At 41.2% G+C, this 25,811-nt stretch overlaps 1 protein-coding gene across 2 annotated transcripts in view; it reads right to left on the bottom strand.

Moving 5' to 3' along the window:
• The window catches only part of DYM (dymeclin), a 338,342-nt gene that overhangs the window by 32,021 nt on the left and 280,510 nt on the right, over positions 1-25,811 (bottom strand). For both annotated transcript variants that reach the window (XM_032882545.1, XM_032882546.1), the window contains one exon: positions 21,302-21,415. In XM_032882545.1, coding sequence (XP_032738436.1) covers positions 21,302-21,415 — 114 coding nt within the window. The remainder of the gene's footprint in view (positions 1-21,301; positions 21,416-25,811) is intronic.

Genomic DNA, 25,811 nt, shown 5'->3' with positions numbered 1-25,811 from the left:
TTCAAAGTAAGTAAATGTTTTCCTTTTGGGGAAGGATCTTCCCGTCTGTGCGTCTGTGTGTCCACATTTGGAGGAGTGAACGCACAAACACATACACACAAGCATGTATGTATAAATATAGACACGAACATCGTTGCCATCATATGAAAAGTGTTATGATGTTTTTGAGTCTGGAAGACACATTAAGAAAAACTGCCATGGCTTTCTAGTTTTAGATGACACTATAAATTATTTTCCTACTTTTGGTTTACTCTCCATGCTACAGAGATTATGCCAGAAGTAAACTACTGAATGTATGTTCTGGTAAAACATCATATTGTAATTGTTCAAGTAATTTACCCCTCCAGTGTAATAAGAAGCATTGTGTTGTCTAGGGTTTGAGACTACAGGCCACACAAAATGAGCTTCATACTTTTTATATGAACGTTTATCATATAAAAAGGCAGGAACAACATAAAGTGTAGCATGTTCCCATCCTGACAACTGGGAAGAAGTGAGTTGTACATTCTGCTTTCAAACAATCTGTGGAGGTGCCGAATCAGTGTGGTTTCAGTGACTCCCAGAGTTCTCTCCGGGGGCGCCACAGACAGGATCCGGATGCCACATAGCACACCACTGTTGCCAGGCCCGAGAACTTTTTGGCAGAGGAGATGCTTAGATGGAAAATCTTTTTCTTGTTCCACCTAAAGCAGCTCGGTCTTTGAGGGCAGGGGTTAAATTGCTTTTATTCTGGCATAAGGACGAGCTCTGGGCTCTGCGAGAAGGGACACAGAGGAAGAATGCTCTTGAGTTCTCTGTAGGACTGCAGCCTATAAAGCTCCTTTTTCCCAAATCTGAACTCTTTAAAGGATCCAACCGCCCATTAGCTCTTTGCACAAGTGGTGAAACACACAATACCCTGTACGGCCAGGCAGCCTCACGAAAGTACTTTTTCCTCTTGGCAATGTTTTTCTGGTCTCCGGTTACATTTTTGGTTTTTTGTTTTGTTTTGTTTCTTAAAGATTTTAAGTAATCCTTACCCCCAACGCAGGGCTCGAACTTACAACCCGGAGATCAAGGAATTGCATGCTTTACTGACTGAGCCAGGCAGGTGCCCCTCCGGTTAAATTTCTAAATTGAACTTTGGCATCTGTTAGGTGAGAATGACCAAACTAATTGTTTCCTTTTTGTTTGTTTATTGAGATTATCATATCATGACATTTGCTAATTTCAGTGTTCAATGTGATCAATTTTGCTATTTGGATGCATTTCTGTAACTGTCAGGACAATGACGATATAGTCCAGTTCCCTCACGCTAAGAAGCCCTTCCTGTCTTGCCTCTTTGCACCTACCCTTGGCCCAACGCAGCCACGACCTGCTTTAAGTCACAGTTTTGCCTTTTCTAGCATTTTAAAAAAATTATTATTTTTAAAGATTTGACAGAGAGAGAGAGAGAGAGCGAGCGCCCATGTGTGAGCACACGGTGGGAGGGGTGGGCAGAGGGAGAGGAAGAGAGAGTCCTAAGTAGACTCCGTACTAAGCGTGGAGCCCAAAGCTGGATTTCATGACCCTGAGATGATGACCTGAGCCGAAACCAAGAGTGAGATGCTTAACTCACTGAGCCACCCAGATGCCCCGTATTTTATTAATTTCTAATCATTGGATTTAACTTTGATGATGCTAGTGTTTTTACAATTACTGAGATTTGCTCCATGGCTCAGAATCTGGTCTTAGTCTAAATGTGCCATGAGCATTCAAAAAGAATGTGAATTCTCCCACTGTTAGGTGAGATGTTCTATGAATACCAATCAAGTCAGAGAGTATTTTCCAGATCTCCCATGTCTTCATTCATTCTTTTTTGTCTAGTTGTTCTACCAAGTGCTGAGAGAGGAATGTTAAAATCTCTGACAACGATAGTAGAAATGTCTCTTTCTCCCTTTAATCCTGCCAGTTTTCTGCTGCCTGATTTTGATGTTCTGTTACTGGTCCCAATACACCTACAATTATTTATGTCCTCCTGTTGAACTGTCCCTTTGACCATTATGAAATATCCCCTCTTTCATCCTAGGTTTTGGTGTGAAATCTGTTATTATCTGATATTAACAGACACTTTAAACCTTTTTACGTTTCCTGTTTGCATGACACCTTGTTTTTCCCCCCACCATTTGCTTTCAACCTATCTATACCTTTAAAGTTAAAGCATCTCCTTTGCAGACATCATATAGCGGGGTCTTATTTTATCCATTCTAACATTCCCTGCCCTTTAATGAGTGTTTAGTGCATGAACATTTTATATAATTATTGCTACGACTGGGTCTGGGTCCACCACCTCATTTCCTGTTTTCTATCTGAATCTTTTGTTTTGTTCCTTTGGTGCTCCTTTCCTGCCTTGTGGGGGAGGGGAGAATCATCTAACTATTTTTTAGACTTCTACTCTGTTGGCTTTTTAGCTATCATTTTTGTATTATTTTTATAGTGGTTGCTCTAGGGATTGCAATATATACTTTAACTTTTCACAGCCAACTTACAGATAATAGTTTACTTCTTCATGTAAAATACAGAACATCCTATGGGACCACATCCATCCTCGCCTATCCTTTATGCTATAATCAGCATTTACTCAGACAGCTACCACTCTGGTAAATACTCATTCTTTTCCAAAAATCTGAGTTTCCATCTGGGATAATTTCCATTCAGCCTAAAGAACTTCCTTAGCATTTTTTAAAATGCAAGTGTGCTGGCAACAAGTTCTCTTGGTTTTCTTACACTTGATGGTGTCTTATTTGCATTCTTGAATGATCTTGTCACTGGATATAGAATTCTGAGTTGACAATTGTTTTTCTTTCATACTTGAAAGATTTTGCCCCATTCTCTTCAACACTCTACAGTTCCTAACCAGAAGTAATCTGTTAATTGACTGTTGTCCTTCCCTATGTACTATGCTATTTTCCTCTTGGTCCTTATCACTGCTTTCAGTACTTCTCATGATGGTGCGTGTTGATGTGGGATTCTCTGTGTTTATTCTGCTTTGTGTTAGCATCTTATATTTGCAAATTTGTCTTTTTTCCACTTGGTTCTTTTTTATCGTTTCTATTTCTCGGCTGAGACTTCTCATTTCTCTGCTGAGACTTTCATGCATTGAAAACATGTTTTATGCAATGAAAACACTGAGGAGAGTTCTAGTAACTGCTTTAAAATCCTTGTCTGTTAGTTCCAACATCTGGTTCATCTTGGGGTTGAATTCAATTGATTTTCTTTTATGTAGAGAACGTGTTCCATTTTCTTGGTTCCTTGGATGTCGGGAAATTTTGGACTGCATCCTGAATAATATTAAGTTGTGGAGATTCTTGTCTGGGTTTGAGCTGCAAACTCTGTATTTTATGTAGCAGCTCTGGCCTCTTGTTCAGAACCTTTTCTTTAGCTCAGCTGCTCAAAGTCTGGTCTATAGACATGCAGTTCAAAGTTTAGTCAGAGGTATGGGTAGATGCCGTTTAGGATCCCCTTCTCTTATTTCTCTTCTCCTGGGATTCCTCCACTATTTTCAGATTTCATAGATTCTCTGCTTCTCCTTTCTGGTTCTACAGGACGGAAAGGTTACAACTTTCCCCACACACCCCTTTTCTGCAGTGTGGGCCACGGACTACAGTTAGCCCCAGGCTAAATGCCTCAGAGACAGGAGGTAAGTCTGTTATTTCCCATCCTGCAAGTCAAAGTACAGTCGCCACTAGAGTCTTCCTACATCTGTTCACCCTTCTCTTTCTTCAGAGTGGCAATGGTCTTCTTTCAGACTTTTGGTTTTTGGCTGAGCTGCTCTGTTTCCGATACATGGTTCAGGGATCACTCGGAGTTGGGGACAGACACCAGATGCTGTTTGGGGATCCCTTCTCATGCTCTCTCCCTTCTGGGATTCCTCTACTCTCCTCAGCACTCATGCTTTCCCAGCTTCACTTCTGTGGTTCCTCAGGCCAGAAAAGCCAAGTTTTTCCATGTAACCCCTCACCACCATAGAGTAAACTCCAGGGACAGTGCTTAGCCCCAGGCTAAAAGCCAATGACATGGAAACTTATGTATATAGCTCCAAGCTCCCTCCTCTAAATGAGCAAGAACACCCTGTGGGATTTTGTTTGCTTCTACTCACTCCCCAGTGCCTTCAGTACAGCCGTATTTTGTATTATTTGTCAAGGCTTTATAGCGGTTTCTGTAGGGGGTGTCATGTGGTGGGATCTTAGTTCATGATACCCAGAAGCAGGTGTTCTCAAGCTGATTTTCAACCACACTGTCTTCATTCAATAATATTTGATGAGTAGCTATACTGTGCAAGGCAGTATATTGTGCTAGACGCTATGGGGGGATGTAAACAAAAAAACAGAGCGAAGAACTAATAATGAAATGGAGAGATTAAAATATATTCACATATTTGTATATGAGATAGCATGGGAACTTTTTTTTAGTAGCTTAAAATTGAAAATAATCCGAATGTCTACCAATAGTAGAATGAATAAACTGGGACTATACATACAACCTAATACTAATACATGGGTGGAAAGGAACAAACTCCAGGTAAGCAAAAAAATCTCATAAATAATGCTAAATGAAAAAAATAAAGGTGCAAAGAAAAATAAACTGCAGGATTCCATTTACGAAAAGTTCAAAAATGGAAAACCATATTGTTGGGGAATATACACACAGATGGTAAAATTATGAAGAATAAGACAGTCACCTCCAAAGTCAGGACAGTGTTTTTATTTCTAGGACTTTTGGGTGGTTGGCAATATTCCATTTCTTTGATCGGAATAGTGACTTCATGGATATTCACTTTATAACTATGTAGTCATCTATATATGATGTTGCTCACAGTTAAGAGAGCAAGAAGGGGGGTGGCTTTATTAATAAATGAAAACTTGATTACATTCTACATACAATGCATGACCAGGAACTGGTTATTATTATTCTTATGACTCAAAAGACTTCTGGAAATGGGTATTAAACATGTTTCTTCCAATCTCACTGTAAGACTAGTGAGCAATAATATAGTTTGATAACAAACACAGGTCAGGTTTAACTTCTCCAATGCCAAAGGAAAACTGACTTTAATTGCTTTTTAAAAACTGTTTCTTTATTTTAAATGTAAAAAGATCATTTCTATTTGAAAGAGTACAGAAGGAATCTTTTTGATCAGCACAGACCCTTTCTGGACACAAATAATTAGCCTCTAATTTATCATTGTTTAATCTTGGGGTTTTTGTATCTTCGATTTTTTAAAGAGGGGCACACTGGTAGTGATCTCCATAGTCTAGTAATCGGCACTATATTGGTCAGAGATTAGGAAATCCTCTGGAATAGTTGTCCACATTCATGTATTTTGCTGTGATTGGGCTGAAGACTTTACGTAGAAGTTTTCAAAATGGATTAGGCTGCTTCTAATTATCATGCAATGCCTGAGGTACTCCCTGCTACCCTCAGAGCTCTCAGGCAGGTATCCTGAAAGAAAGCTGGATGTGAATTGCCAGGAAAACAAAAATTGTTACATTCGTTAATTATCCCCAATTCACTGATAGGCATGAACAGTATTATGTTCTTCACAGAACCAGGCTTTCAAGGTCTTGAGTCCTTGAACAGCAACAGGTGCAGTACAAAGAAACTTTAACGAGTATGGCCAGATGCTCACCAACCCTCAGTGTGACTATTACGTGCCGATCACTGCTCTTTCCAACTTGCCCCAGAAATTAAAGCCACCATAACGGAAGTAGTTTTGTTCCTCCAAACGAACCAGTTTTGCTACATGTAAGGAATTAGAGTAGCGGACTTTGGTTTCTTTAAAAAGTCTTTTATCCAAACTATCACTCTTCGCAGATGATATGATACTATATGTGGAAAACCCAAAAGACTCCACTCCAAAACTGCTAGAACATGTACAGGAATTCAGTAAAGTGTCAGGATATAAAATCAATGCACAGAAATCAGTCGCATTTCTCTACACCAACAACAAGACAGAAGAAAGAGAAATTAAGGAGTCCATCCCATTTACAATTGCACCCCAAACTATAAGATACCTAGGAATAAACCTAACCAAAGAGACTAAGAATCTATACACAGAAAACTATAAAGTACTCATGAAAGAAATTGAGGAAGACACAAAGAAATGGAAAAATGTTCCATGCTCCTGGATTGGAAGAATAAATATTGTGAAAATGTCTATGCTACCTAAAGCATTTACACATTTAATGCAATTCCTATCAAAGTACCATCCATTTTTTTCAAAGAAATGGAACAAATAATCCTAAAATTTATATGGAACCAGAAAAGACCGCGAATAGCCAAAGGAATATTGAAAAAGAAAGCCAAAGTTGGTGGCATCACAATTCCGGACTTCAAGCTCTATTACAAACCTGTCATCATCAAGACAGCATGGTACTGGCACAAAAACAGACACATAGATCAATGGAACAGAATAGAGAGCCCAGAAATAGACCCTCAACTCTATGGTCAACTAATCTTCGACAAAGCAGGAAAGAATGTCCAATGGAAAAAAAACAGCCTCTTCAATAAATGGTGTTGGGAAAATCGGACAGCCACATGCAGAAAAATGAAATTGGATCATTTCCTTACACCACACACGAAAATAGACGCAAAATGGATGAAGGACCTCAATGTGAGAAAGGAATCCATCAACATCCTTGAAGAGAACACAGGCAGCAACCTCTTTGACCTCAGCCGCAGCAACATCTTCCTAGGAACATCGCCAAAGGCAAGGGAAGCAAGGGCAAAAATGAACTATTGGGATTTTATCAAGATCAAAAGCTTTTGCACAGCAAAGGAAACAGTTCACAAAACCAAAAGACAACTGACAGAATGGGAGAAGATATTTGCAAACGACATATCAGATAAAGGGCTAGTGTCCAGAATCTATAAAGAACTTAGCAAATTCAACACCCAAAGAACAAATAATCCAATCAAGAAATGGGCAGAAGATATGAACAGACATTTCTGCAAAGAAGACATTCAGATGGCCAACAGACACATGAAAAAGTGCTCCATATCACTCAGCATCAGGGAAATACAAATCAAAACCACAATGAGATACCACCTCACACCAGTCAGAATGGCTAAAATTAACAAGTCAGGAAATGACAGATGCTGGCGAGGATGCGGAGAAAGGGGAACCCTCCTACACTGTTGGTGGGAATGCAAGCTGGTGCAACCACTCTGGAAAACAGCATGGAGGTTCCTCAAAATGTTGAAAATAGAACTACCCTATGACCCACCTAGATGTCCATCAACAGATGAATGGATAAAGAAGATGTGGTATATATATACAATGGAATACTATCAAAAGAAATGAAATCTTGCCATTTGCGACAACGTGGATGGAACTAGAGGGTATCATGCTTACCAAAATAAGTCAGTCAGAGAAAGACAACTATCATATGATCTCCCTGATATGAGGGAGAGGAGATGCAACATGGGGGGTTAATGGGGTAGGAGAAGAGTAAATGAAACAAGTTGGGATTGGGAGGGAGACAAACCATAAGTGACTCTTAATCTCACAAAACAAACTGAGGGTTGCTGGGGGGAGGGGGGTTGGGAGAGGGGGGGTGGGGTTATGGACATTGGGTAGGGTATGTGCTATGGTGAGTGCTGTGAAGTGTGTAAACCTGGAGATTCACAGACCTGTACCCCTGGGGGGAAAAAAATATATGTTTATAAAAAATAAAATTAAAAAAAAAAAAAAGTCTTTTATCACCTTAAAATTTTCAGAAGCTTTTGGGATGTGTATGCTCAACTAAGAACATTTCTTTAAAACGCACTAGAACCAAACACAATTATTTCATTTTCTTATTCCTTCACTTACGAAAATTATATTTTTCCCTCTGACTTGAGTACTAATAAGCAGAACCCACAGAACAAATTATTGTAATTCATTAGTCATCCTTTTTTCAGAAATAGTTCATTTTCACTTACTACCCATTAAAAAGAAGTAATTTTGTAACTAACAGGGAGCTTTGGTCATTACACAACACTTTGTAAGAATTACAGCAAATGACTTGAACAGTAGCTGTAAAGGCACTAGAACAATCTCAGTCATTAGCCTATGGTCAACCTAATGGAAAAGTCAAGATGGAGACAGACGAACAATGGGATCTGGGTCGATTTTTTTCTAACCACCACAGTAGACTCTCTCCTTAGGAAATTTCTGTTTGTGAATTACAAAGTTCTACCCATACCAAAGCAAATAATTCTATCAAAACCAATAGCAGAGATTTAAAGATAAAACCACACAGTTTTGGGTTTCCTTTTCCACAGAAGAGTATCAACATTTTCCAAAGCTGCCCTTGCAGGGCAAACATGTGTCCCTCGGTCACTGGAAACCATGGCTGGAAAACTGGGCAAAGAATTCTTTGACTATAGAACAGTCAGATTTTTATCACTTTTCAATTATGTGTTTTGGTTTTTATGACTATATTTGAGATGTAATGATAACAAAGACTGAGTTTTATACTTTGGGATAATGAAGTAAAAACTAGGTTTAATCTACTTCACATTCATTGCAAAGAAGAAAAAAATCCCATCAGCTGCTTATTAAATCTACCAAAGGTTTAATTAAACAAAAATAGTTTAAAATATTATAGCAAATACCATGTGTCAGACTGTTTACTAGGAATGGCTATTCTAAAAATAAGTATGACATGAGGCTGCTGCAGGTGTAGTGCCATTTTAATACTAGGTGTGACAAAATGCTCTATGTACGAGCTTTCGATAAAGTGGCAATGGGTCTCACTTCAAACATTTTAGGGTTACTCTACAACACTAAGATACTGCTGAAACCAAGAACTAGGTGTACTATGAATGCTTCAGGTTAAACAAGTTGATCTGACAGCAAATAGATTTATGATTTAGGAGGAAACAAAAATGTAAGATTTAAAAGAAAGAACAGTTGAAATTTACGGCCCAAAGATAAGACGGAACTGAAATAATCTTGGATAAGCCATTAGATTTTCTTTAGCCTGCTCCCTCACTTAAAAAATATATAAATTATCTTTATATTTCTTACAATTGTTGGGAAAACTAAATAAGAAAATCCACATAAAAATACCCACGCACAGGGGTGCCTGGGTGGCTCAGTCTACTAGGTGTCTGACTCTTGGTTTTGGCTCAGGTCATGGTCTCAGGGTCATGATATCGAGCCCTGCATCAAGTTCCGCACTCACCGTGGAGTCTGCTTGAGATTCTCTCTCCCTCTCCCTCCACCTTGCACATTCTCTAATAAATAAATAAACAAAATCTTAAAATAAAACAAGATCTAAAAAACAAAAACAAAAACAAACAAACAAACAAAAAAAAACAAGATCTAGCAGATGACCTGGCACAGAGCAAACACTCAATAAATGTAATTAGTTGATAAAACAACGAAGAAAAGAAGAGCCAAAAGGGGAATATTTATGTCAGAATGAAGAGCAGATATAACATTTTAAAAGACACAGATTCTAACTTTTTCCTACTATTTGTTTAATTTATTAAGTAACTGCATTATCTTGTATTGAAGTTACATGTAAAAGAAATCTACTTTCATCATGCAAAAGTTTTCTGTCTTTTGTAGGAAGGGAAAATAGAACCACTCTGAGTCTATCAAAGCTAACCAGTAACCCTAGCCATCACCTCCTTAGCTTTCATGAGGGCAGGGATTTGTTAAAAACCAGGCCATCCAATAGTGATTACCTAATCTGGTAAGTCATCTGGATCACTCAGAGAACCACTTAAAAAGACAGACTCCCAGAAAAAAATGGGGTGCCTTGGTGACTCAGCTCAGCATTCTTGATCTCCGTTCATGCCCCATGTTGGGCTCCACGCTGGGTGTGAAGCCTACTGAGAAATATAAAAATAAAAGAGTCCCAAGTTCATCACCAAACCACTGAGAATCTGAGGTGAAGAGTCAGAAATGTGCATCTGAAAACAGTGCACTAGAAGAAACCCTCATCTTGACGGAAGGAGAAACGGTGTGAGCAGATTTGTTCTTACATAAGACCCATACAGAAAGGATTCTAAGATTCACATTATCAAAGTTCTATCACACTTTCTACAGTCCTTGTCCTCAAAAAATTGCTCGGAGGGATTTTACACTGAGGGACTGACTCTTCCTGGATAAGATTTCCTGTTTGCTTCCCCACCGATATGTAGACTGGTGACTTGGAAAGCTCAAACATCGCGCACGCGTGTGTGTTGGGGATGTGTGCGCATGCGTGCATGTGCATTTGAGATCATGTACTTCCGAAGATAGTTCTCACAGGGGGATCCAATGGTCCTAAAAATCAGCTGCCAGCATTACCACAGCGGTCTCCTGAACCACTAATGAGCTAGTGTTTATTGTTCCGGAAGACAAAGAAGTAACTTATGAGTAAGACTTGGGTCTTTGTCTTTCCTGGACAAGAAACTCAAGAAGCTGAGAACAGAAGGGAGAGCCACTCTGACTTTTAAACTTCTGCAGAGATCATTTTGAATCTGGGAAAACCTCAACAGGAATGTCACCAGTGTCCCTTTTCTTAGGATGCAAGCCCAGGACAGACCTGTACTCTTCACACTTAGCGCTTCCTAGAGTCCAGCCGAAAGTAAAAAAGAATTGATAACATTCCAAAAAGAAGAAAGAAAACAGTTAAGAAAAAATTAAGTCTAAATTCATAAAAAAATACAGAAGAAAAAGCCAAACAAGGCCATTGGAACCAGTAAAGTAGTCACAAACTAGTAGCAGACTGAATTTGAGGAAGAGGCTATTGGCTGGTGGGATGGTGCGGGGCACTGGAGCTCTAATTTCCCTGTTGGAATGTGACCGGCTTATTACCAGTGTTTGTCTGGACCTGAAAACACGCATGCTCTACATATCCCGAGGAAAGCAGAGGGCAGTCAGTCAGAACGGTCAGCCTGGTAACTCCACCATGCTCTTCCCTTTCCAAGAAAGATTCAGAAATAGAATGAGGTCACTATCTGAATAGTTTCCTCTGCTTGAACTATAATGGAATCAGTGCCAGCAACAGCCAAGAAGAGATACTATTAAAAATTCAGTGAGGCCCATCTGCACAGGCAGTATCCTGTTGACGGGGGCTCCGAAGTGGAGGTCAGATCAGAATTTTGTAGCTCTCAGAATGCATTAGTATGGACTGATACTATAGGCTTGAAAGAAATGTAACTATTCCTATAAAGTGACTGGGACTTCTGCTTTGAACTTTGCTCTGTTATGGTATTTTGGCATGAAAGCTGACCTTGCAAAAAGTCTACGGAGAGTTGTTCTCTAAAGAATGTTTACTTGAAGCAGCATCCTGGACCCCCATCCAGCGGTCAATGGACCCCCTTCTCCGCCTGCTTCCTTTCCAGCTAGTAAATAGGAAAGCGCCCACATGGGCCAGTGTAGTTTCAGACACATCAGGTTAAGAAACCACGAAGGTCCCTGCCCTCCTGGAGCTTCCATTATTTGCGGAACAACAGGAACACAGTATGGTAGGTAATAAATAACGTGGAGAAAGAAATACAGGGGAATTAAGAGGACTGGAAGTGCAAACACTGAAACCAGAGGTCAGGGCAGCTCTCAAGAAGATGGCGAGTGGGGGAGTGTGTAGACATCAGGGAGAACAGTGGAGATGCAGAAGAGAAACCCAGTGCAGAGGGCCAAGAGTGGAGAGTGCTGGTGCCCTGGAGGGAATGATCTACTGCTGTGCTTTTCAAACTGGAGCTGACTGTCAGAAATCTCCTTTGGGGCTTGTTCAAGCACAGCTGGGTACCAGCCCCCAGAGTTTTGGCTGCAGGAATTCTGGGGTGGGGCCCGAGAATGTGCATTTCTAACACGTTCCTATGGGATGCTAATGCTGCTGGTTCAAGAGCGGTTCAAGGTTTCCTGCTTTGGAAACCAATGTTCTAATACTTATTTGAAGCACTGAGTCACTAAATAATAGTGGACCATTAAATTGATTTAATAGGTCTGCCTGGCAATTTAAAAAAGTAAAAAAAATAGGAAATATCAGAGCTCATCACATTTACTAAGGGCAAGTGAAACTTTTATCTTCTATGAAACTTTTGTTTCAGTTGTATAAAAATGTGTATGATGCATTTTTTGTTGTGGGTGGCGGTCAAAAAAGTTTGAAAGCCACTAGTCTAATGACATTAGTGTGTCACTAAATAACACCAACCACATGAATCCGCTGGCGGGAATCTGAGATTCCTACTCTTTCAGTGGGACATGAAGCTGAACTTGCCTTGGGTCTTCTCTTTCACTCACCCATAAATTTCCCTCCGTTTGGATTTCTCCTTTTTCATCTCAGTCTATGGAAACCTCACCATCCTTTCAAGACGGAGAAGATCAAGTCCAGGTTTCTCCTTCAGACCCTCCCAGTGATGTCTCCTTCCCTGCTCTGACCTCCTCCAGAGCTTAACTTCTATACCGCTCATTGGACATGCAGCATAGATGGTCCTGCTTTATTTATTTATAAAGATTTTATTTATTTATTTGACAGACAGAGATCATAAGTGGGCAGAGAGGCAGGCAGAGAGAGAGGGGGGAAGCAGGCTCCCTGCTGAGCAGAGAGCCCGATGTGGGGCTTGATCCCAGGACCCTGGGATCACAACCTGAGCCGAAGGCAGAGGCTTTAACCCACTGAGCCACCCAGGTGCCCTGATGGTCCTGCTTTGTAAGTGACCTTTGCAAGTGGTGCCTTTTCTCTCTTGAAATGTGACACCTTGTTTGAGGGCAGGTTGGTGTCTTAGACACCTGCATTTCCCCAACAATGCTCTGGTAATGTCCTGTTTAAAGCAGACTAGCGGAGCGCCTGGGTGGCTCAGTCGGTCAAGTGTCTGCCTTTGGCTCAGTTAATGATCTCAGAATCCTGGGATCGAGCCCCCATTGGTCTCCCTACTCAGAAGGAAGCCTTCTTCTCCCTCTCCCTCTCTCCCTGTTTGTGATCTCTCTTGCTGTGTCTATCTCTGTCAAATAAATAAATAAAATCTTTAAAAAAAATAAATAAAATTATAATGTGTTATTTGTATATGTGCTACCAATGATGGTGATGAAGATTTAGTAAAGGAACAAGGGAATGAACACAGTCTGAGATATAAGTTTGGGGACAGAGGTACAGGGGTGGTAGAAATAGGGCAGAGTGCATGGTAAACAATCGGCTGGGGGAGCTTAGTGCTAAGGGCAGGCACAGCCCCAACTCTCCCCCTCTCCGCTCCAGAGCCTGGGCCAACGGCTCCTTGGTACAGTATGCCACAGAGAAAATCCTCACTTCTCACTGGGGTAGGACTAAGTCCTCTTGATGCTTTGCTCTAATACTGTGAAATGGATTAGAAGAGCCAAAGGACCAAAGAAGAAATCAATATTTTGGCCAAGAGGAAAGAGATATAAGGAATCAAGAGAGGGGGTGGCAATGTTAATTTGTTCAGTGTCTGTGCTGCCTGGGTGAATCAGGGTGGGCTGCGCTGGAACTTGAAGTTTCAGTAGTTCATGTGACAAAAAGCCATGAAGCTGTGAGACTGTGGGAGGACAGGAGGGAGGAGGCAGGAGCAGCACAAGGAAGGCACAGATGTGCAACAATACCATCCATGTGGAGGCAAGTCAGCAGTCTGGGGCACAGGAGCCACGGGGACAAAAAGAACCAAAGTCAAGAGTGAGGCTCCGAGGGGCCCTGCGTGTGGGATCAAAGCAGTGTGGGCCAAGGAGATACTTCTAGCTAAAGGAGCCTTGGGAGGAAGACTGGGGAAGTGGGGACTCGAGTTAGGAGGCTACGGTAACACACTGCGTGAGATGTGGGGAAGCGAAATGGGGCAGTGGGAACATGGAGGGAAAAGAGAGATTTGGGAAATCATCAGAATTCACAGAACTCAGGGTCTAGTGGCACCTCTGCGTGAGAGAGGATGCTGACTGGTTGCATTCCAAGGGTAAAAATCCATGGAGACACAAAATAGTGTGGCTGTCAACCTGCTGATGGTAGTTCCTGGGGGACCTGGAGAAGGGACACCCAACAGCAGGTGGGCACACCAGGGTGGCTCTCAGAAAGCAGCTCTGGGGATTGAGAATGGACAGAGAAATAACAGACACTTGGGATGGGGATGGGGAGAGACTCCAGCAGGAGAATGGGGGCAGTTTTTAAGCAAGTCAGTATTAAGAAGCTATGAAAAAATTCTTGAAATTTCAGTTAACTGTATTTCTCTTTATATAACAAGCAACAGTGAAAGTATTCTAAAAAGTGAATATAAAATAAAGGCTTTAAAAATAATTTAGTGTGACACTGGCTATCCACACTTAATTCCTATGGTTTATCAGGAGAATGAAATGAGAAGTTCAGTTAATGTCAGTAACTTACATTATTCCATAGCTTCCTGTTTATACTAAAAGGGAAACCATCTTCTGGTTAATTCTCCCTGAAAGACATGACCTATTTTTCAAACTCAAGATATATGGTAAAACTCTTAATTCTCAAATGACAGATAATTCATGAAACCAAAGAAAAGAGGGAACCTGGAGACTTCGTGTAACTGAGAATAGGTTGGAGGGGAAGTGGAACGAGAGCCTGCACAGACTGGGATGTACGCAGCCCCGTCGTCAGGACACTCAGGCTGCTCGCTAGCAAGCGAAATGGGAGCCGGGAACATGCCCTGCTGTGCAGGCAGACAGTGAGAACTCTGAGCGGTGGCTTCTATCTCAGCTCCCGGAGGACACACTAACTTTATTTATTTCCTTCCAAACCTAAAGGAGAAATAAGCAACTTAGGATTTCAGAGCCTGTACTCTATGTCTCTGTTTATGCAGGAGAGTCTCAAAAAACTAATTACCTGGTATCGCCTTTCCCAGACTTCACGGAATACCAGTAAGAAGAGGATGTTTAGAATGACATTAATACTATTTACTCTGAACAGCCAAGTTGTTTAACAATATAGATAGATTTATCCAAAGAGTATATGTTCCCACACAGGATATTACACAAATATTTTAGAAGGCTATGTCAAATAACATTTGATTGAAAAATATTTTATTTGGTTGAAAGTCAATTACTATGCCATGGGCTTCTAGATCTTCATGTTTACTTGCCCAAAATTGGAAGAATAATTCTTCTACAAATTTGGCTTGAGTTCTATAATGCAAGGGAAACTTCAAAAACTTTTGGCTCATCTTCAGTTGACATTAGCTAACTATTTCTCATGAGTAAGGAGCACTGTACTTCTCTTAACAACCCAAAGGGTAGTTGGAAAGAATTCTGAATTTTCTTAATGTTTAATTTATATTTTAAGAAGGAACAAACCAATAACTGCACACTATTCCACACTTTCATAAAGGCCTTATTAAAGCAGCATTTCCAATTTCAAACCACCTCTTTTATATGTCTTGCATACAAAGCTATTATTATATACCCAACAATTATTTTATCAGTATATATTAGTAAACCACCCAAAAGGCAAAATAATGTGCTGTCATGTTGTATAATACAAATATTATTCAACACACAGCTTGAATTTTCAATCAACTCTAGATACAGCAGTATTCCATGAATTAAACTCTAGAGGTTTTAAGTGATTCATTTTGTTATAAACACTCAATCCAAAAAGATGATTAAAATAATTGAGATAAGACTTGATTATAAAGATAAACAGCTTTTTTTTTTTTCCTGGTAACATCTGTGGTAATAATGTGCTATCATTTAAACCAACTAAAGATGAGTCACCATCTGTGAATAAATATAACTTAAGTTTCTTTTCTAGTACTGGGGATGGTTTTCTTTTCTTTTCTTTCTTTCTTTCTTTTTTTTTTAACTAAATCATCCCTCCTCCACCATCTGTCCCTCTTGCAACCACAGAGTGAGAAGGTGAGCTGAAGTAAGTACAGTTTCTCGCTATGTTTCAGAAAAAAATGAACTGGCCCACTTACGGGATTTATCCATGACCTTGGTTTCCATAGGATATTAGTCTAAATAAGAGTTAACTGGCCTGGGACCTCCCACAGATCAATTAATCTCTCTTTAGCCATACTCCTGAAAAAATGAAGTTATATTTTCATTTATATGTTACTGTCTCCAATATAGAGAAGACTTTTTCTCCTGAATATAGTATGATGAAGGAACACCATATCAACATTCAACCATATAGTCTGTATACTATAATTCATTTCACTTTAAGTATTGTAGTGAACTCACGAACGTTCGCTATCTGTTATGGCCTAGGGAGCGGTCTTTGGGCCAGTAGCATTCACCAAAGGAATTAGAAATATATCTGGGATTGGAAACAGTAGGAAAAAATGGACTAAAGACATGAGTAGTGAGCAACAAGCCAAAAGAGAGGCGCTAATAAGGTTTACTACAGGGTAGGGATAGATATAAAAGAAGAAGAGTACCTGGTCTGACAGCACAGTAAGGAAGCACTGGTTGTCCACAGAACAGAAAGGAGATGGGGAAAGGATGAGCAAGTGGAAGGGTACATAAAATTCTAAGAAGGTGGCCTAATGCCCAGGCCTTATTTCCAAAATACCATTTATTTTAAAAAGAAAAAGAAAAAGAAGGGGGAAGCAGAGCTCACTGGAGAAGTAGTTGATTCTAGGACTAGGGCAGGAAAAACACAAGATGAGTCTGAAATACCTTGTGCCGCAGAAAACGGAAGGTGTGTGCTCAAAAGAAGAAGGGGGCAAGTCAGAGGACACCGGATCCAACCCGGAGGAGCGCCCATGGGCCAATGCTAGAACAGTTCGAGCAACAAAGGAAGTGACAGGACTGAATTATAATCTATAACAAAATACAGAATTATCATTAGGTAAACACCACAGTAAGAACTGTGCAGGTAAAATCCACTGATGGATGACAAAATGGGCAAAAGTTTGAGGAGAAATAGGATATTAGCAAAGTCTCGCTCCTAAGACCGTAATTAATTACAAAGGCCAGAACAGCGACTCTTCACAGAAGAAATCTGGTAGACACCATGTTAACCAAATAATCAAGGATACTCATCACCAGTAATGAGACATACTGACATCACGTACCTCCTGATTCTAGGAACTGAGAAGGATACAACATCACCTCTGTGGGTACTTTTGTCAAATATGCATACCTTCAGTGTAATCATGAGAAAACATCAGAAAAAAACAAACTGAGGGACACTATGCAAAGTGACTGAGCAGAACTATCCACACCATCAAGGTCACGAAAGGTAAGAGAAGACGGAGTGAAAGTCACAGGCTGGAGGAGAATAAGGAGACATAACGGTTAAATGCAAAGTGGAATCCTGGACAGGACTAGGGAGCAGAATAAAGAACACCAGGAGAAAAAAACCGGTAAAAATTACATAAGATCTGTAATTTAGGGGACAGTATTCACTCACATTAATTTTCTAGTTTTGGTAGTTGTAATATAGTTACATGTGTTGTTAACATTAGAGGAACCTGGATGAAGGGTTTACATAAACTATTTCTACCGTTTCTCCAACTTTCCTGGTAAGTCTAAAATTATTTTAAAAGAAAATGTACAACAAAAAATAGCAAAGTGGCACAGATTCAAATATCTTCTGCCCACCCCAACCAAAACTGTTTCTTCCCCAACACCGTCCTTGTCTTTCTCCTCTGTATTTTTCCTCCCGTTTACTGCTGCCTAAAGTAGCAAGCATTTTACTTATTTATCTGCTTGTCTTATTTGATTTGCTTATTTCTCTGATTATCTGATTACTTATTATCTGATAACTTATTTACTTATTTATCTGGTTGTATTTACTTATTTATCTGATTATCTCCCCCACCAAAAAAATAAGCCCTATGAAGACAGGCATTTTTACCTATTTTGCCCATCATTGTATCTACTACCTAATGTGCTACTTCTAACAAGTTCCCATTTCCTCTCTAGAGCATTTCATTCATCTCATCACATTTACTGAGTAACTACTAAGTACAAGACATTGAACGAGGCATCAAGGGGATGCAGATAAGCAAGACATGATCCCCCCCACCCTTCTCAAGGAAGTTACACTCGAGAGGGAGACAGATAACATTTGAACAAGTACATACAGGCTGGAAGAGGACAGGAGTCCCACCAAATTAAGTATGAAAAGCTGTGGGCATTTAGAGGAGGGAAGCCTATGCCAGGTGAGAAGTAAAAGAAAAAGTTTCATACAAGTTCTCAAACTCAGCAAGGCCTCTGAATACTTAGGATTTGGATAAGCAAAAAGCAAAGGGGTGAGGGACTGATATACTGGGAAGAGAGAACCAGGTAAGCAAATCTGAACTCCAACCATGCAGGAAAGAAGCAGCAAAAGGCACAGAGATCATGCTGGTTGGCTGGCACACTGGCTGGGGAAAAGGAAAAAAGAAAAAAAAAAAAAAAAAAAAAAGGAAAAGACTGGAACAGCACATAGGGGTAGGCTGTGCATGGTCTAGCGTTCCAATCCAAGGACTCCAGGCTCTGTCTCGTGGCGACAGGGCACTGCCCTCTAGGCATTCTGGAAGAGGAGGAGGATGTTCTTAGAGTTCTGCTCTACAAAAATTCTTCATGGCATTTTAGAAGATGGAAGTCAAGACTCAAGAATTACAAGAGATCTTTGGGGTCATCCTCTAGGACTTTCTACAATAGGGATCCTTTCAACCTCTTTTCTGACATTATGGATGAGTCCCTCTGCCATCAGGTGCTCTTCTCACACTTACCATCAGGTACTGAACTAACACCTGTCCTGGTTCAACTTCTACCCACTGTCCTCTGGCCTACAACGCACTGCTTAGTTCCTCCTTTACAGAATCATCCTTACAGTAGCTGAACACAGTTTCTCTATTTTCCTGAAGCCCTCTCTTCTCAGGCTATACGTCCTCTCTTCCTCACCGTCCTTGAATTACAAGTTCTTTCCAGTAACGTCACCCGCTTCTGCACACAGCTTGGTTTACTGACGTGATGCTCGCCACATTGCTCCCGTATCCAACAGTGCTCTTCCGGACGCCTGTCTCAGGCTCGTTAAACATCCCTATATTCTCGGTCTGTGCAGGCAGTCTTCTGACTTTACTTCTTTCTTAAGTGAAACCCAGCTCTCCCCTTAGGACTCTGACTCCCCCAGAGCCTTCGGAAGTTAGACGCTGCTCATCCTTTCACATTCCGGACGTCAGGGTCTGGAGGTGGGGCTGGTGCTTTGCTTTCATTATCGTTTCATGATTGTTTCCTGGCTATTATTCCTCTACCTCTAAACAGAAAGCTCTGCCCCTATGAGGCTGGTACCAGCTTCCTCTGGCCCACGCAGCTGGCACCTACTGCCTTCTAGGCTATGGTCCCCTTGGCTCTAGCATCTGACTCACAGTCTTTCTCTCTACCCCATGGCTTATTGTCCTGAGGGACTATGAAGCCTATAGGAGTAGGCCATCCTCGGCTTCCCGTTCATGAGCTGCTCAACCACAATGACTTCCGTTCACAGGCACAGCACTTCCATTCCTCACTCATGGCCAAGGCCAGACCATGTCATCACTGAGCTATGCTCCACTTCTGATGTCTTCAGTCTAAATATACTGTTCTTTAGGCCCATCGCCATGACTTCCACCATACCCACTCTTCGCTTACACTCAAATCCCCTTCCCGAAGCCTCTGTGACCCTCTCCTTCCAGCCTCCTGATAGCTCCACTTCTCTCTTGACTTAGCTTAGACCAAGATCCACCACTTCCTGCGAGCAGCCACTCCCATCTTTATGGACTTCTGTATTGGATTCCACGGAGCAGGTTCAAGTAAATTGGAAAACCTGCATATGCACATGCAAACACACACACACACACACACACACACACACACACACACACACCCTCAGAACAAAAAGCCCTCCGAAGCTTACTTCACATAAGAGTGGAAACCATATGAATTTCTTACATTCACAGAATTGTCAGGAAGGGAGGCAAATCCCAGCGGGAGGGTCTGGTGAGCTGTCACCAGTGTTCACGTTATTGCCACACGGTGGTGCCATTCCAGCTGATAAACACGAACCCCACTGCTCTTTCCTTTCCCGGGAACTTCTCTAAGTGATTACAATGACTCACGTGCTATTGTTTTACAAATTCTGTTGTTATAACTAAAAATATTTTTATCTCCTACAACAATCTCTCTCTCAAGCCTTCATAAGCAGTGGTGTTCTGTGATAGTGCTGAAAACACGGCCCCCAAAACAGTCACTCTGGACCAGAAGTTAGCTGAGATAAAACACTATAATGAAGAAGGCCACATGTCTGCTAGGACACCCTGTGTTTTTAATTTGGGAACGAGCACTCCAAAAAACTGAGAGGTGATGAAGGCAAACACTAATAAGAAGCATTAAAGCAAAGACAGACTACCGTGCTGCACAGTCTTGAGATGCCACCCAATGTCCCCTTCACGTCTTTTCTTATGAGAAGATTAGTCTTGGAGTATGAGTTTTATATCACGAGATCACTTTGGAAACACACTGACATGCAAAAGGAAGTGTGTTCTTTTTTTTTTTTTTTAAATAAGGGTTTTTTGTTTTTTGTTTTTTTTTAATTTGGCCGAAAGCACTCGAGAGAGAGCATGCACAAGCAGGGGGAGCAGCAGGCAGAGAGGGAGAGGGAAGAGGCAGGCTTCCCACTGAGCAGGGAGACTGATGTGGAATTCGATCTCAGGACCCTGGAATCATGACCTGAGCCCAAGGCAGATGCTTAACCGACTGAGCCACCCAGGTGCCCCAGAAGTGCCTTCTTAAGATACAATCGTTCCCCGATCTGTGCAAGAAATGCTGCTCTTTCCAGAGCTACATGCAGGCAGGCAGTGAACGGCATGGGGGACTCGGAGTGTGGACTTTGGAGCCAGACTGCCTGAGCACGAATCTCCCAGTTCCACACTTTTCTAGCTGTGTGGTTTTCGGGAAGTCATTATCCTCTCTGTGCATCTGAAAAGTTAGGGCCAAACACTGCCTACCTGTAAGGCTCGTGTGGATGGAAGGAGTTCGTAACTGAGCCGCCTGCAGCTCCACGGAGCCCTGAGGACACACCACGTGTGGGCCAGCAGCGGCATTCAGCATCCCCACCACCAGCGGGGCCTTCCCATCAATGCTTGATACTTACAAGACTGAATTATTTCACTGGGTCAAAAAACATACGGTGCTTCTTTATTCCCAGTATATGACTTACAGTATGCGAAGGTGTTAGTCCTTCTCTGGCAAGACTGTCAGACTCCTCTGTATTGCTGTTCTGTGTGCCAGCACGGAGGAGAGGACGAAGTGCTTAAAGAGCCTTTCCTAGCGCCAGAACTAGAAAGTGGGACGCCTCTGCCCAGCGCCTGCTCCGACACAAATGCTCAGCCCAAGCGATACCCCAGGGTGCGGTTCCTCCTCCGGTCTTACCTTCAGCCGGTCTTTGGGCAGCGCAACAGCCCCCTGCTTGATGATTTCCAGGACCCGCTCCACCGACAGCTCAGCCCCAGCCTGCAGCAGTCGTGAGCTGAAGAAGGTGATCACCTGGAACGTAAAGTGTTCGTTTCTGAACAACTAGTTGTACCAGCTGCGTTTTTAGGAGGCGCCCTGCTCCCATGGCAGTCCCACTTCCCAGGGTGACCCGGCTTGACTTCACGAGCTCTCCTCCGCACCATCCCGTCTGAAGGGGTTGAGGACTGCGTCAGAGCCGGCCTCGGAGCGCTCCGGGCTCATGCCCCCCACCGTGGCTGCGGCAAGCTCCCGAGCCCGGCTCTTTCTGCCTGCGGCCTCGCCCTTCCTTAGTCAGACTTCAGTGAGACGGCAGCCCCCCTCAGAAGGTGGGAAGAGAATGCTACAGCTTAAAACCCGTCAATTTTGAGGCTTACTAGTAACTCTCAAAAAAAAAAAAAAAAAAAAGGCTTAAATGAGAAAGGAATTGAAGCTAATGGTGAAAATGATGTTCAGGGGATTGTTTATAAATTTAATTTATTCACTGCACTCTTCTCCCTGAGCAACAGGGATAATGAACAGCAAGCTAGGACTTCTCGTTTTGTGCCCCAGCGCAGCCGGATGCTGGTAACACAGGTGCATTCTCAACGTAACACTGTCCTTTAACATCTGTCCCTCAAAGTGAAAAGAATGTCATTATTTTTTGAGGAAATCATTTTAAGATCATGATGTTAATAAATCAAGAAGACTATACGTCTTTTTCTTTTTATTCAACAGAGTAACACTTAAGTATTTATAGTCAGACATGCAAAAATATAAAAATGTTTTGTTAAAAATTATACATTTTCATGTATAGGTTTTCTGTTTTATATGTAAAAGACAAACACTAGTGTAAAGAGATTACCTAACGTAAAAACAAAATAGTTTTTTAATACTCATTAAAGTATGATCATTAAAACTAATCTGGACGATTAGCTATCCTACGCCTTACTAATCCTGAAGTCTTCACATTATCAGCAGCAAACATGGTACTGGTCACAGTAAGGACACTGTTTATCACAGTAAGTCCAAATCCATAACGCAAACACGCTGCCTGGTAATTTCTGTGCATCCAGCTCTGGTGAGATGAGACTGGTTCATTGCTGCTTCTACCCTGTAACGTAGCGCCTGTGCTAGGATGATGGGGACATCAGCTCAGCCATTTCCTTCTTGACACATGTACTTATATTGTACTGCCTTTGATTTGTGGTTTTTTTGCAGGAACAATACCCATCCTCCATTTAGAGGGTTTACTTAGTTAAATCTAGGTATTTTAACCATCAATAACATACATTACAAGGACCTGTAAGTGAGTGACAGGTGAGAGCACCAGCCAAGCCTTCCAAGCTGAGAACCCCCCTCTCCTCCTGGGGATACTGTCGGCAGCTGACACGGCTGAAGCCTGGCAGGTTATCCGTGCCAATACTAAGAATGAGGAAAGCTCCATGTGTTTATTTTTGGATGAAGAAAGGAAAGCTCTGATACTATCTTCCCATGCTTCTGTGGACAGTGGGTGCGACCTCTGGGGTGTGTGTACCCATCCACTTTGGAGATTCTGGATGGAGATAACAAAATGTGTACAATCAAAGCTAGGCAGGCGGCACGGCGTTCAAGCACGGCTACTTCAGACCGCCGTGAGAGAGTGCGGACATGTCGCATCATCAAAGCAGCAAGTAATGCAATGGAATCTACTTTGGTTCACTCTGTGGTCTACACAGACTTGCCTCTAAGCCTCAAGGAACTCATGTTCCCACTGGGAGAGCTGTGGAGTAGGCAAGAGACTCCTTCTCTAAAGAAGTTCCTGTTTTCAAACTGGCTCTCATTTGTATGTCTTACGTGGATATTCAGTTCTTGCATTTGGATGCACACTACTTTAAAAAATGATAAAACTACCAACCTCCAGGAGAAAAGTAAATTTATGCATCAAAAGCAAAAGGAACGGACAGCTACTGCATGTTTACCATGGCCCGAGAGCTCCTCTATTAATTAATTCTCGTCACAATCCAACAAGTTGATGAAAGCTCTGTCCTACAGACTCTACGGGATGAGAGAGCGAGTTGCTTGACCCAAGTCAACCTGGTAAGTGTCCGAAGTGGGACTGGTACTTAGATGTTCCTCCTCACTTTACCATGTTGTCTCCAGCAATTCTTGAGTAACAAAAGGCTTCGTTTTCTTCATGGAAAATATTTGAGATGAAAGGTTTAAGCTGTGTAGCCCCAAATTTCATTTGGAGTCAGGCTGCACCATTAGCAAAGAATGTGAAACGAATTCATTCAAAGATACAACTTGTAATTCCTATCACCCAGTTAGAATTTTTGCAGACAACAGTGTATTTAGTGATGATTATTTTAATAGTTAGGTGGCTTTTATCTACTTTCATAGGAACCATGAAAATTGTTAGGATTGATGAACTTTTTCCCCTCTGAAAATGTTTGCAGAAGATACAGTTAATAATAGAAAAAATTGAGAGTGAAACATTTAATGAAATGGGAATGCATGATATGTTAGTGCAATTCAAAGGCAACCTTTTCAGAGGAAGTTTCTTCTCCGTGGGTGTTACACAGCTTCCCTCCACCCACCATATTTGGCCACAATTCCTGAAATCTAAGTAGAGCACATTACCTTCAATTACGCTATTAGTTGTGCACAGTAATTATCCAAAGTCATGGTCTGATTAATCAGCTGTACCCTTTGAGTAATGTCAAAATCACATTTAACAACCACTTACTATGAAACCAGCGAGTGATCACTAGAACACAGATTTATAGAAATGAGAAGTTAAAAAAAAATGAGAAGCTTTTGTAGGGTAGATGAGGGCATGTATTAGGCGTTCTTGCTTGCTTAAATGGTTACTCTTCCAAGAGGTAAAAGTAGAGAGCTAAGCCATTTTCTTCTCTTCTATAAAAGATAATAAACATGTTTTTAAAAGTGAAATCCATATGTTTTCTCATTGATCCTGGCTTTTCCTCAAGTTTTTGTGTCTTAATCAATACCTGTGTTAACAACCTATTCAGTGGGAGAGATCTCCAGAAGATTTACGAAGAAAATAGACATTTTCAAGAAAGATGCAATGTAACTGGGAGGACATGAAGCAGATTAAATAGGCATAATTAAACAGATTAGACATCATGGTACTGTGTACCACTTCACATGACTGTGAAGTGCTCAAAGTCAGAAGGCGTAATTGGGGTCCTGTCTCTGATATTGACAAGCTACCTGACTTGTAGAACTCAAGGTCTAGAGCACCTACGAGGTGTCAGAGGCTTAGGTTTAATTCCCAGCTCTGCTTATGAATGTAGACAGGTTATTTAACTTTTTTATGCCTCAGTTTCCTGATCTATAAGTGAGGAAAGATAGAGTGCCTGCCTCATGCATGGATACTGTTAGAATTAAATAAGTTAATACCTTCGAAGTGCAAAGAACAATGCCTGGCATATGGTAAGGGTTTATAAAATGTCATTATCATTAGGTGTATATCTCAGTATCCTCACTTATAAAATGAAAAAGTTGCCCTACATACCACATAGGAAACACTTATAATACACGTGAAACTTAAGGATAAATCAAACCAGACAGGAGTAGCAAGTGTGATCTATTGAAAGTAAATTCCAGGAAAGTCTGCTGGTTAAAACCAACATGATCATTATCAGCTTAATGCATTACTGAGGGTCAATTTAAAACTCTTCTATTTTTTTTTTAAGATTTTATTTATTTGACAGAGAGAGAGGGAGAGAGAGAAAGAGAGAGAGAGAGCACTAACATGAGCAGAGGGAGAGGGAGAAGCAGGCTCCCCGCTGAGCAAGGAGCCCAATGTGGGGCTCCATCCCAGAACCCTGGGATCATGACCTGAGCCAAAGGCAGGCACTTAATCGACTGAGCCACTCAGGCGTCCCAAAACTCTTCTATTTTTACTTGGTGAGTTTATGTATTCCCTTCCTCTTTCAAAAACAATTTGTATTTTATTATTTCCAGAAAATTTAAACAGTACAGTGTTGGGGAAGTATTCATAGTTTGCGAAGTTTTCTTTTCTCATGAAAGAATGCTGAATTTTGACAAATGTTTTTTCTGCATGTATTGGGATGATTGTCTGGTTTTTATCCTTTAGTCGTTTAATTTTGTGAATTACATCAGCCTTTGAATTCCTGGGATGCATGATAACTGAGCATGTTGCATTATTCTTCTGATAACACTGCAAGATTTGATTTGCTATTTTGCTGAGGATTTTTTGTGTTTCTATCTATGAGTGATACTGACTTGTAATTTTCTTTACTTGTAAGGTCTTTATCTACAAGTAGCATTAGGGTAATAATGTCCCCATAAAATGAGTTGGGAAGTATGTCCTCTTTTTGTATTATCTGGAGGAGTTTGTATTGAAATAATAATATTTCTTTCTTAAAAATTTGGTAGAATCCAAGGGTGAAGACATCCAGGCTGGGAGTTTTCTTCGTTGGAA

This window comes from Lontra canadensis, unplaced genomic scaffold (assembly GCF_010015895.1).
Source record: "Lontra canadensis isolate GAN:19392208 unplaced genomic scaffold, GSC_riverotter_1.0 scaffold82, whole genome shotgun sequence".
Lineage (NCBI taxonomy): Eukaryota > Metazoa > Chordata > Mammalia > Carnivora > Mustelidae > Lontra > Lontra canadensis.
This window is presented reverse-complemented; position numbering and strand designations above follow the sequence as displayed.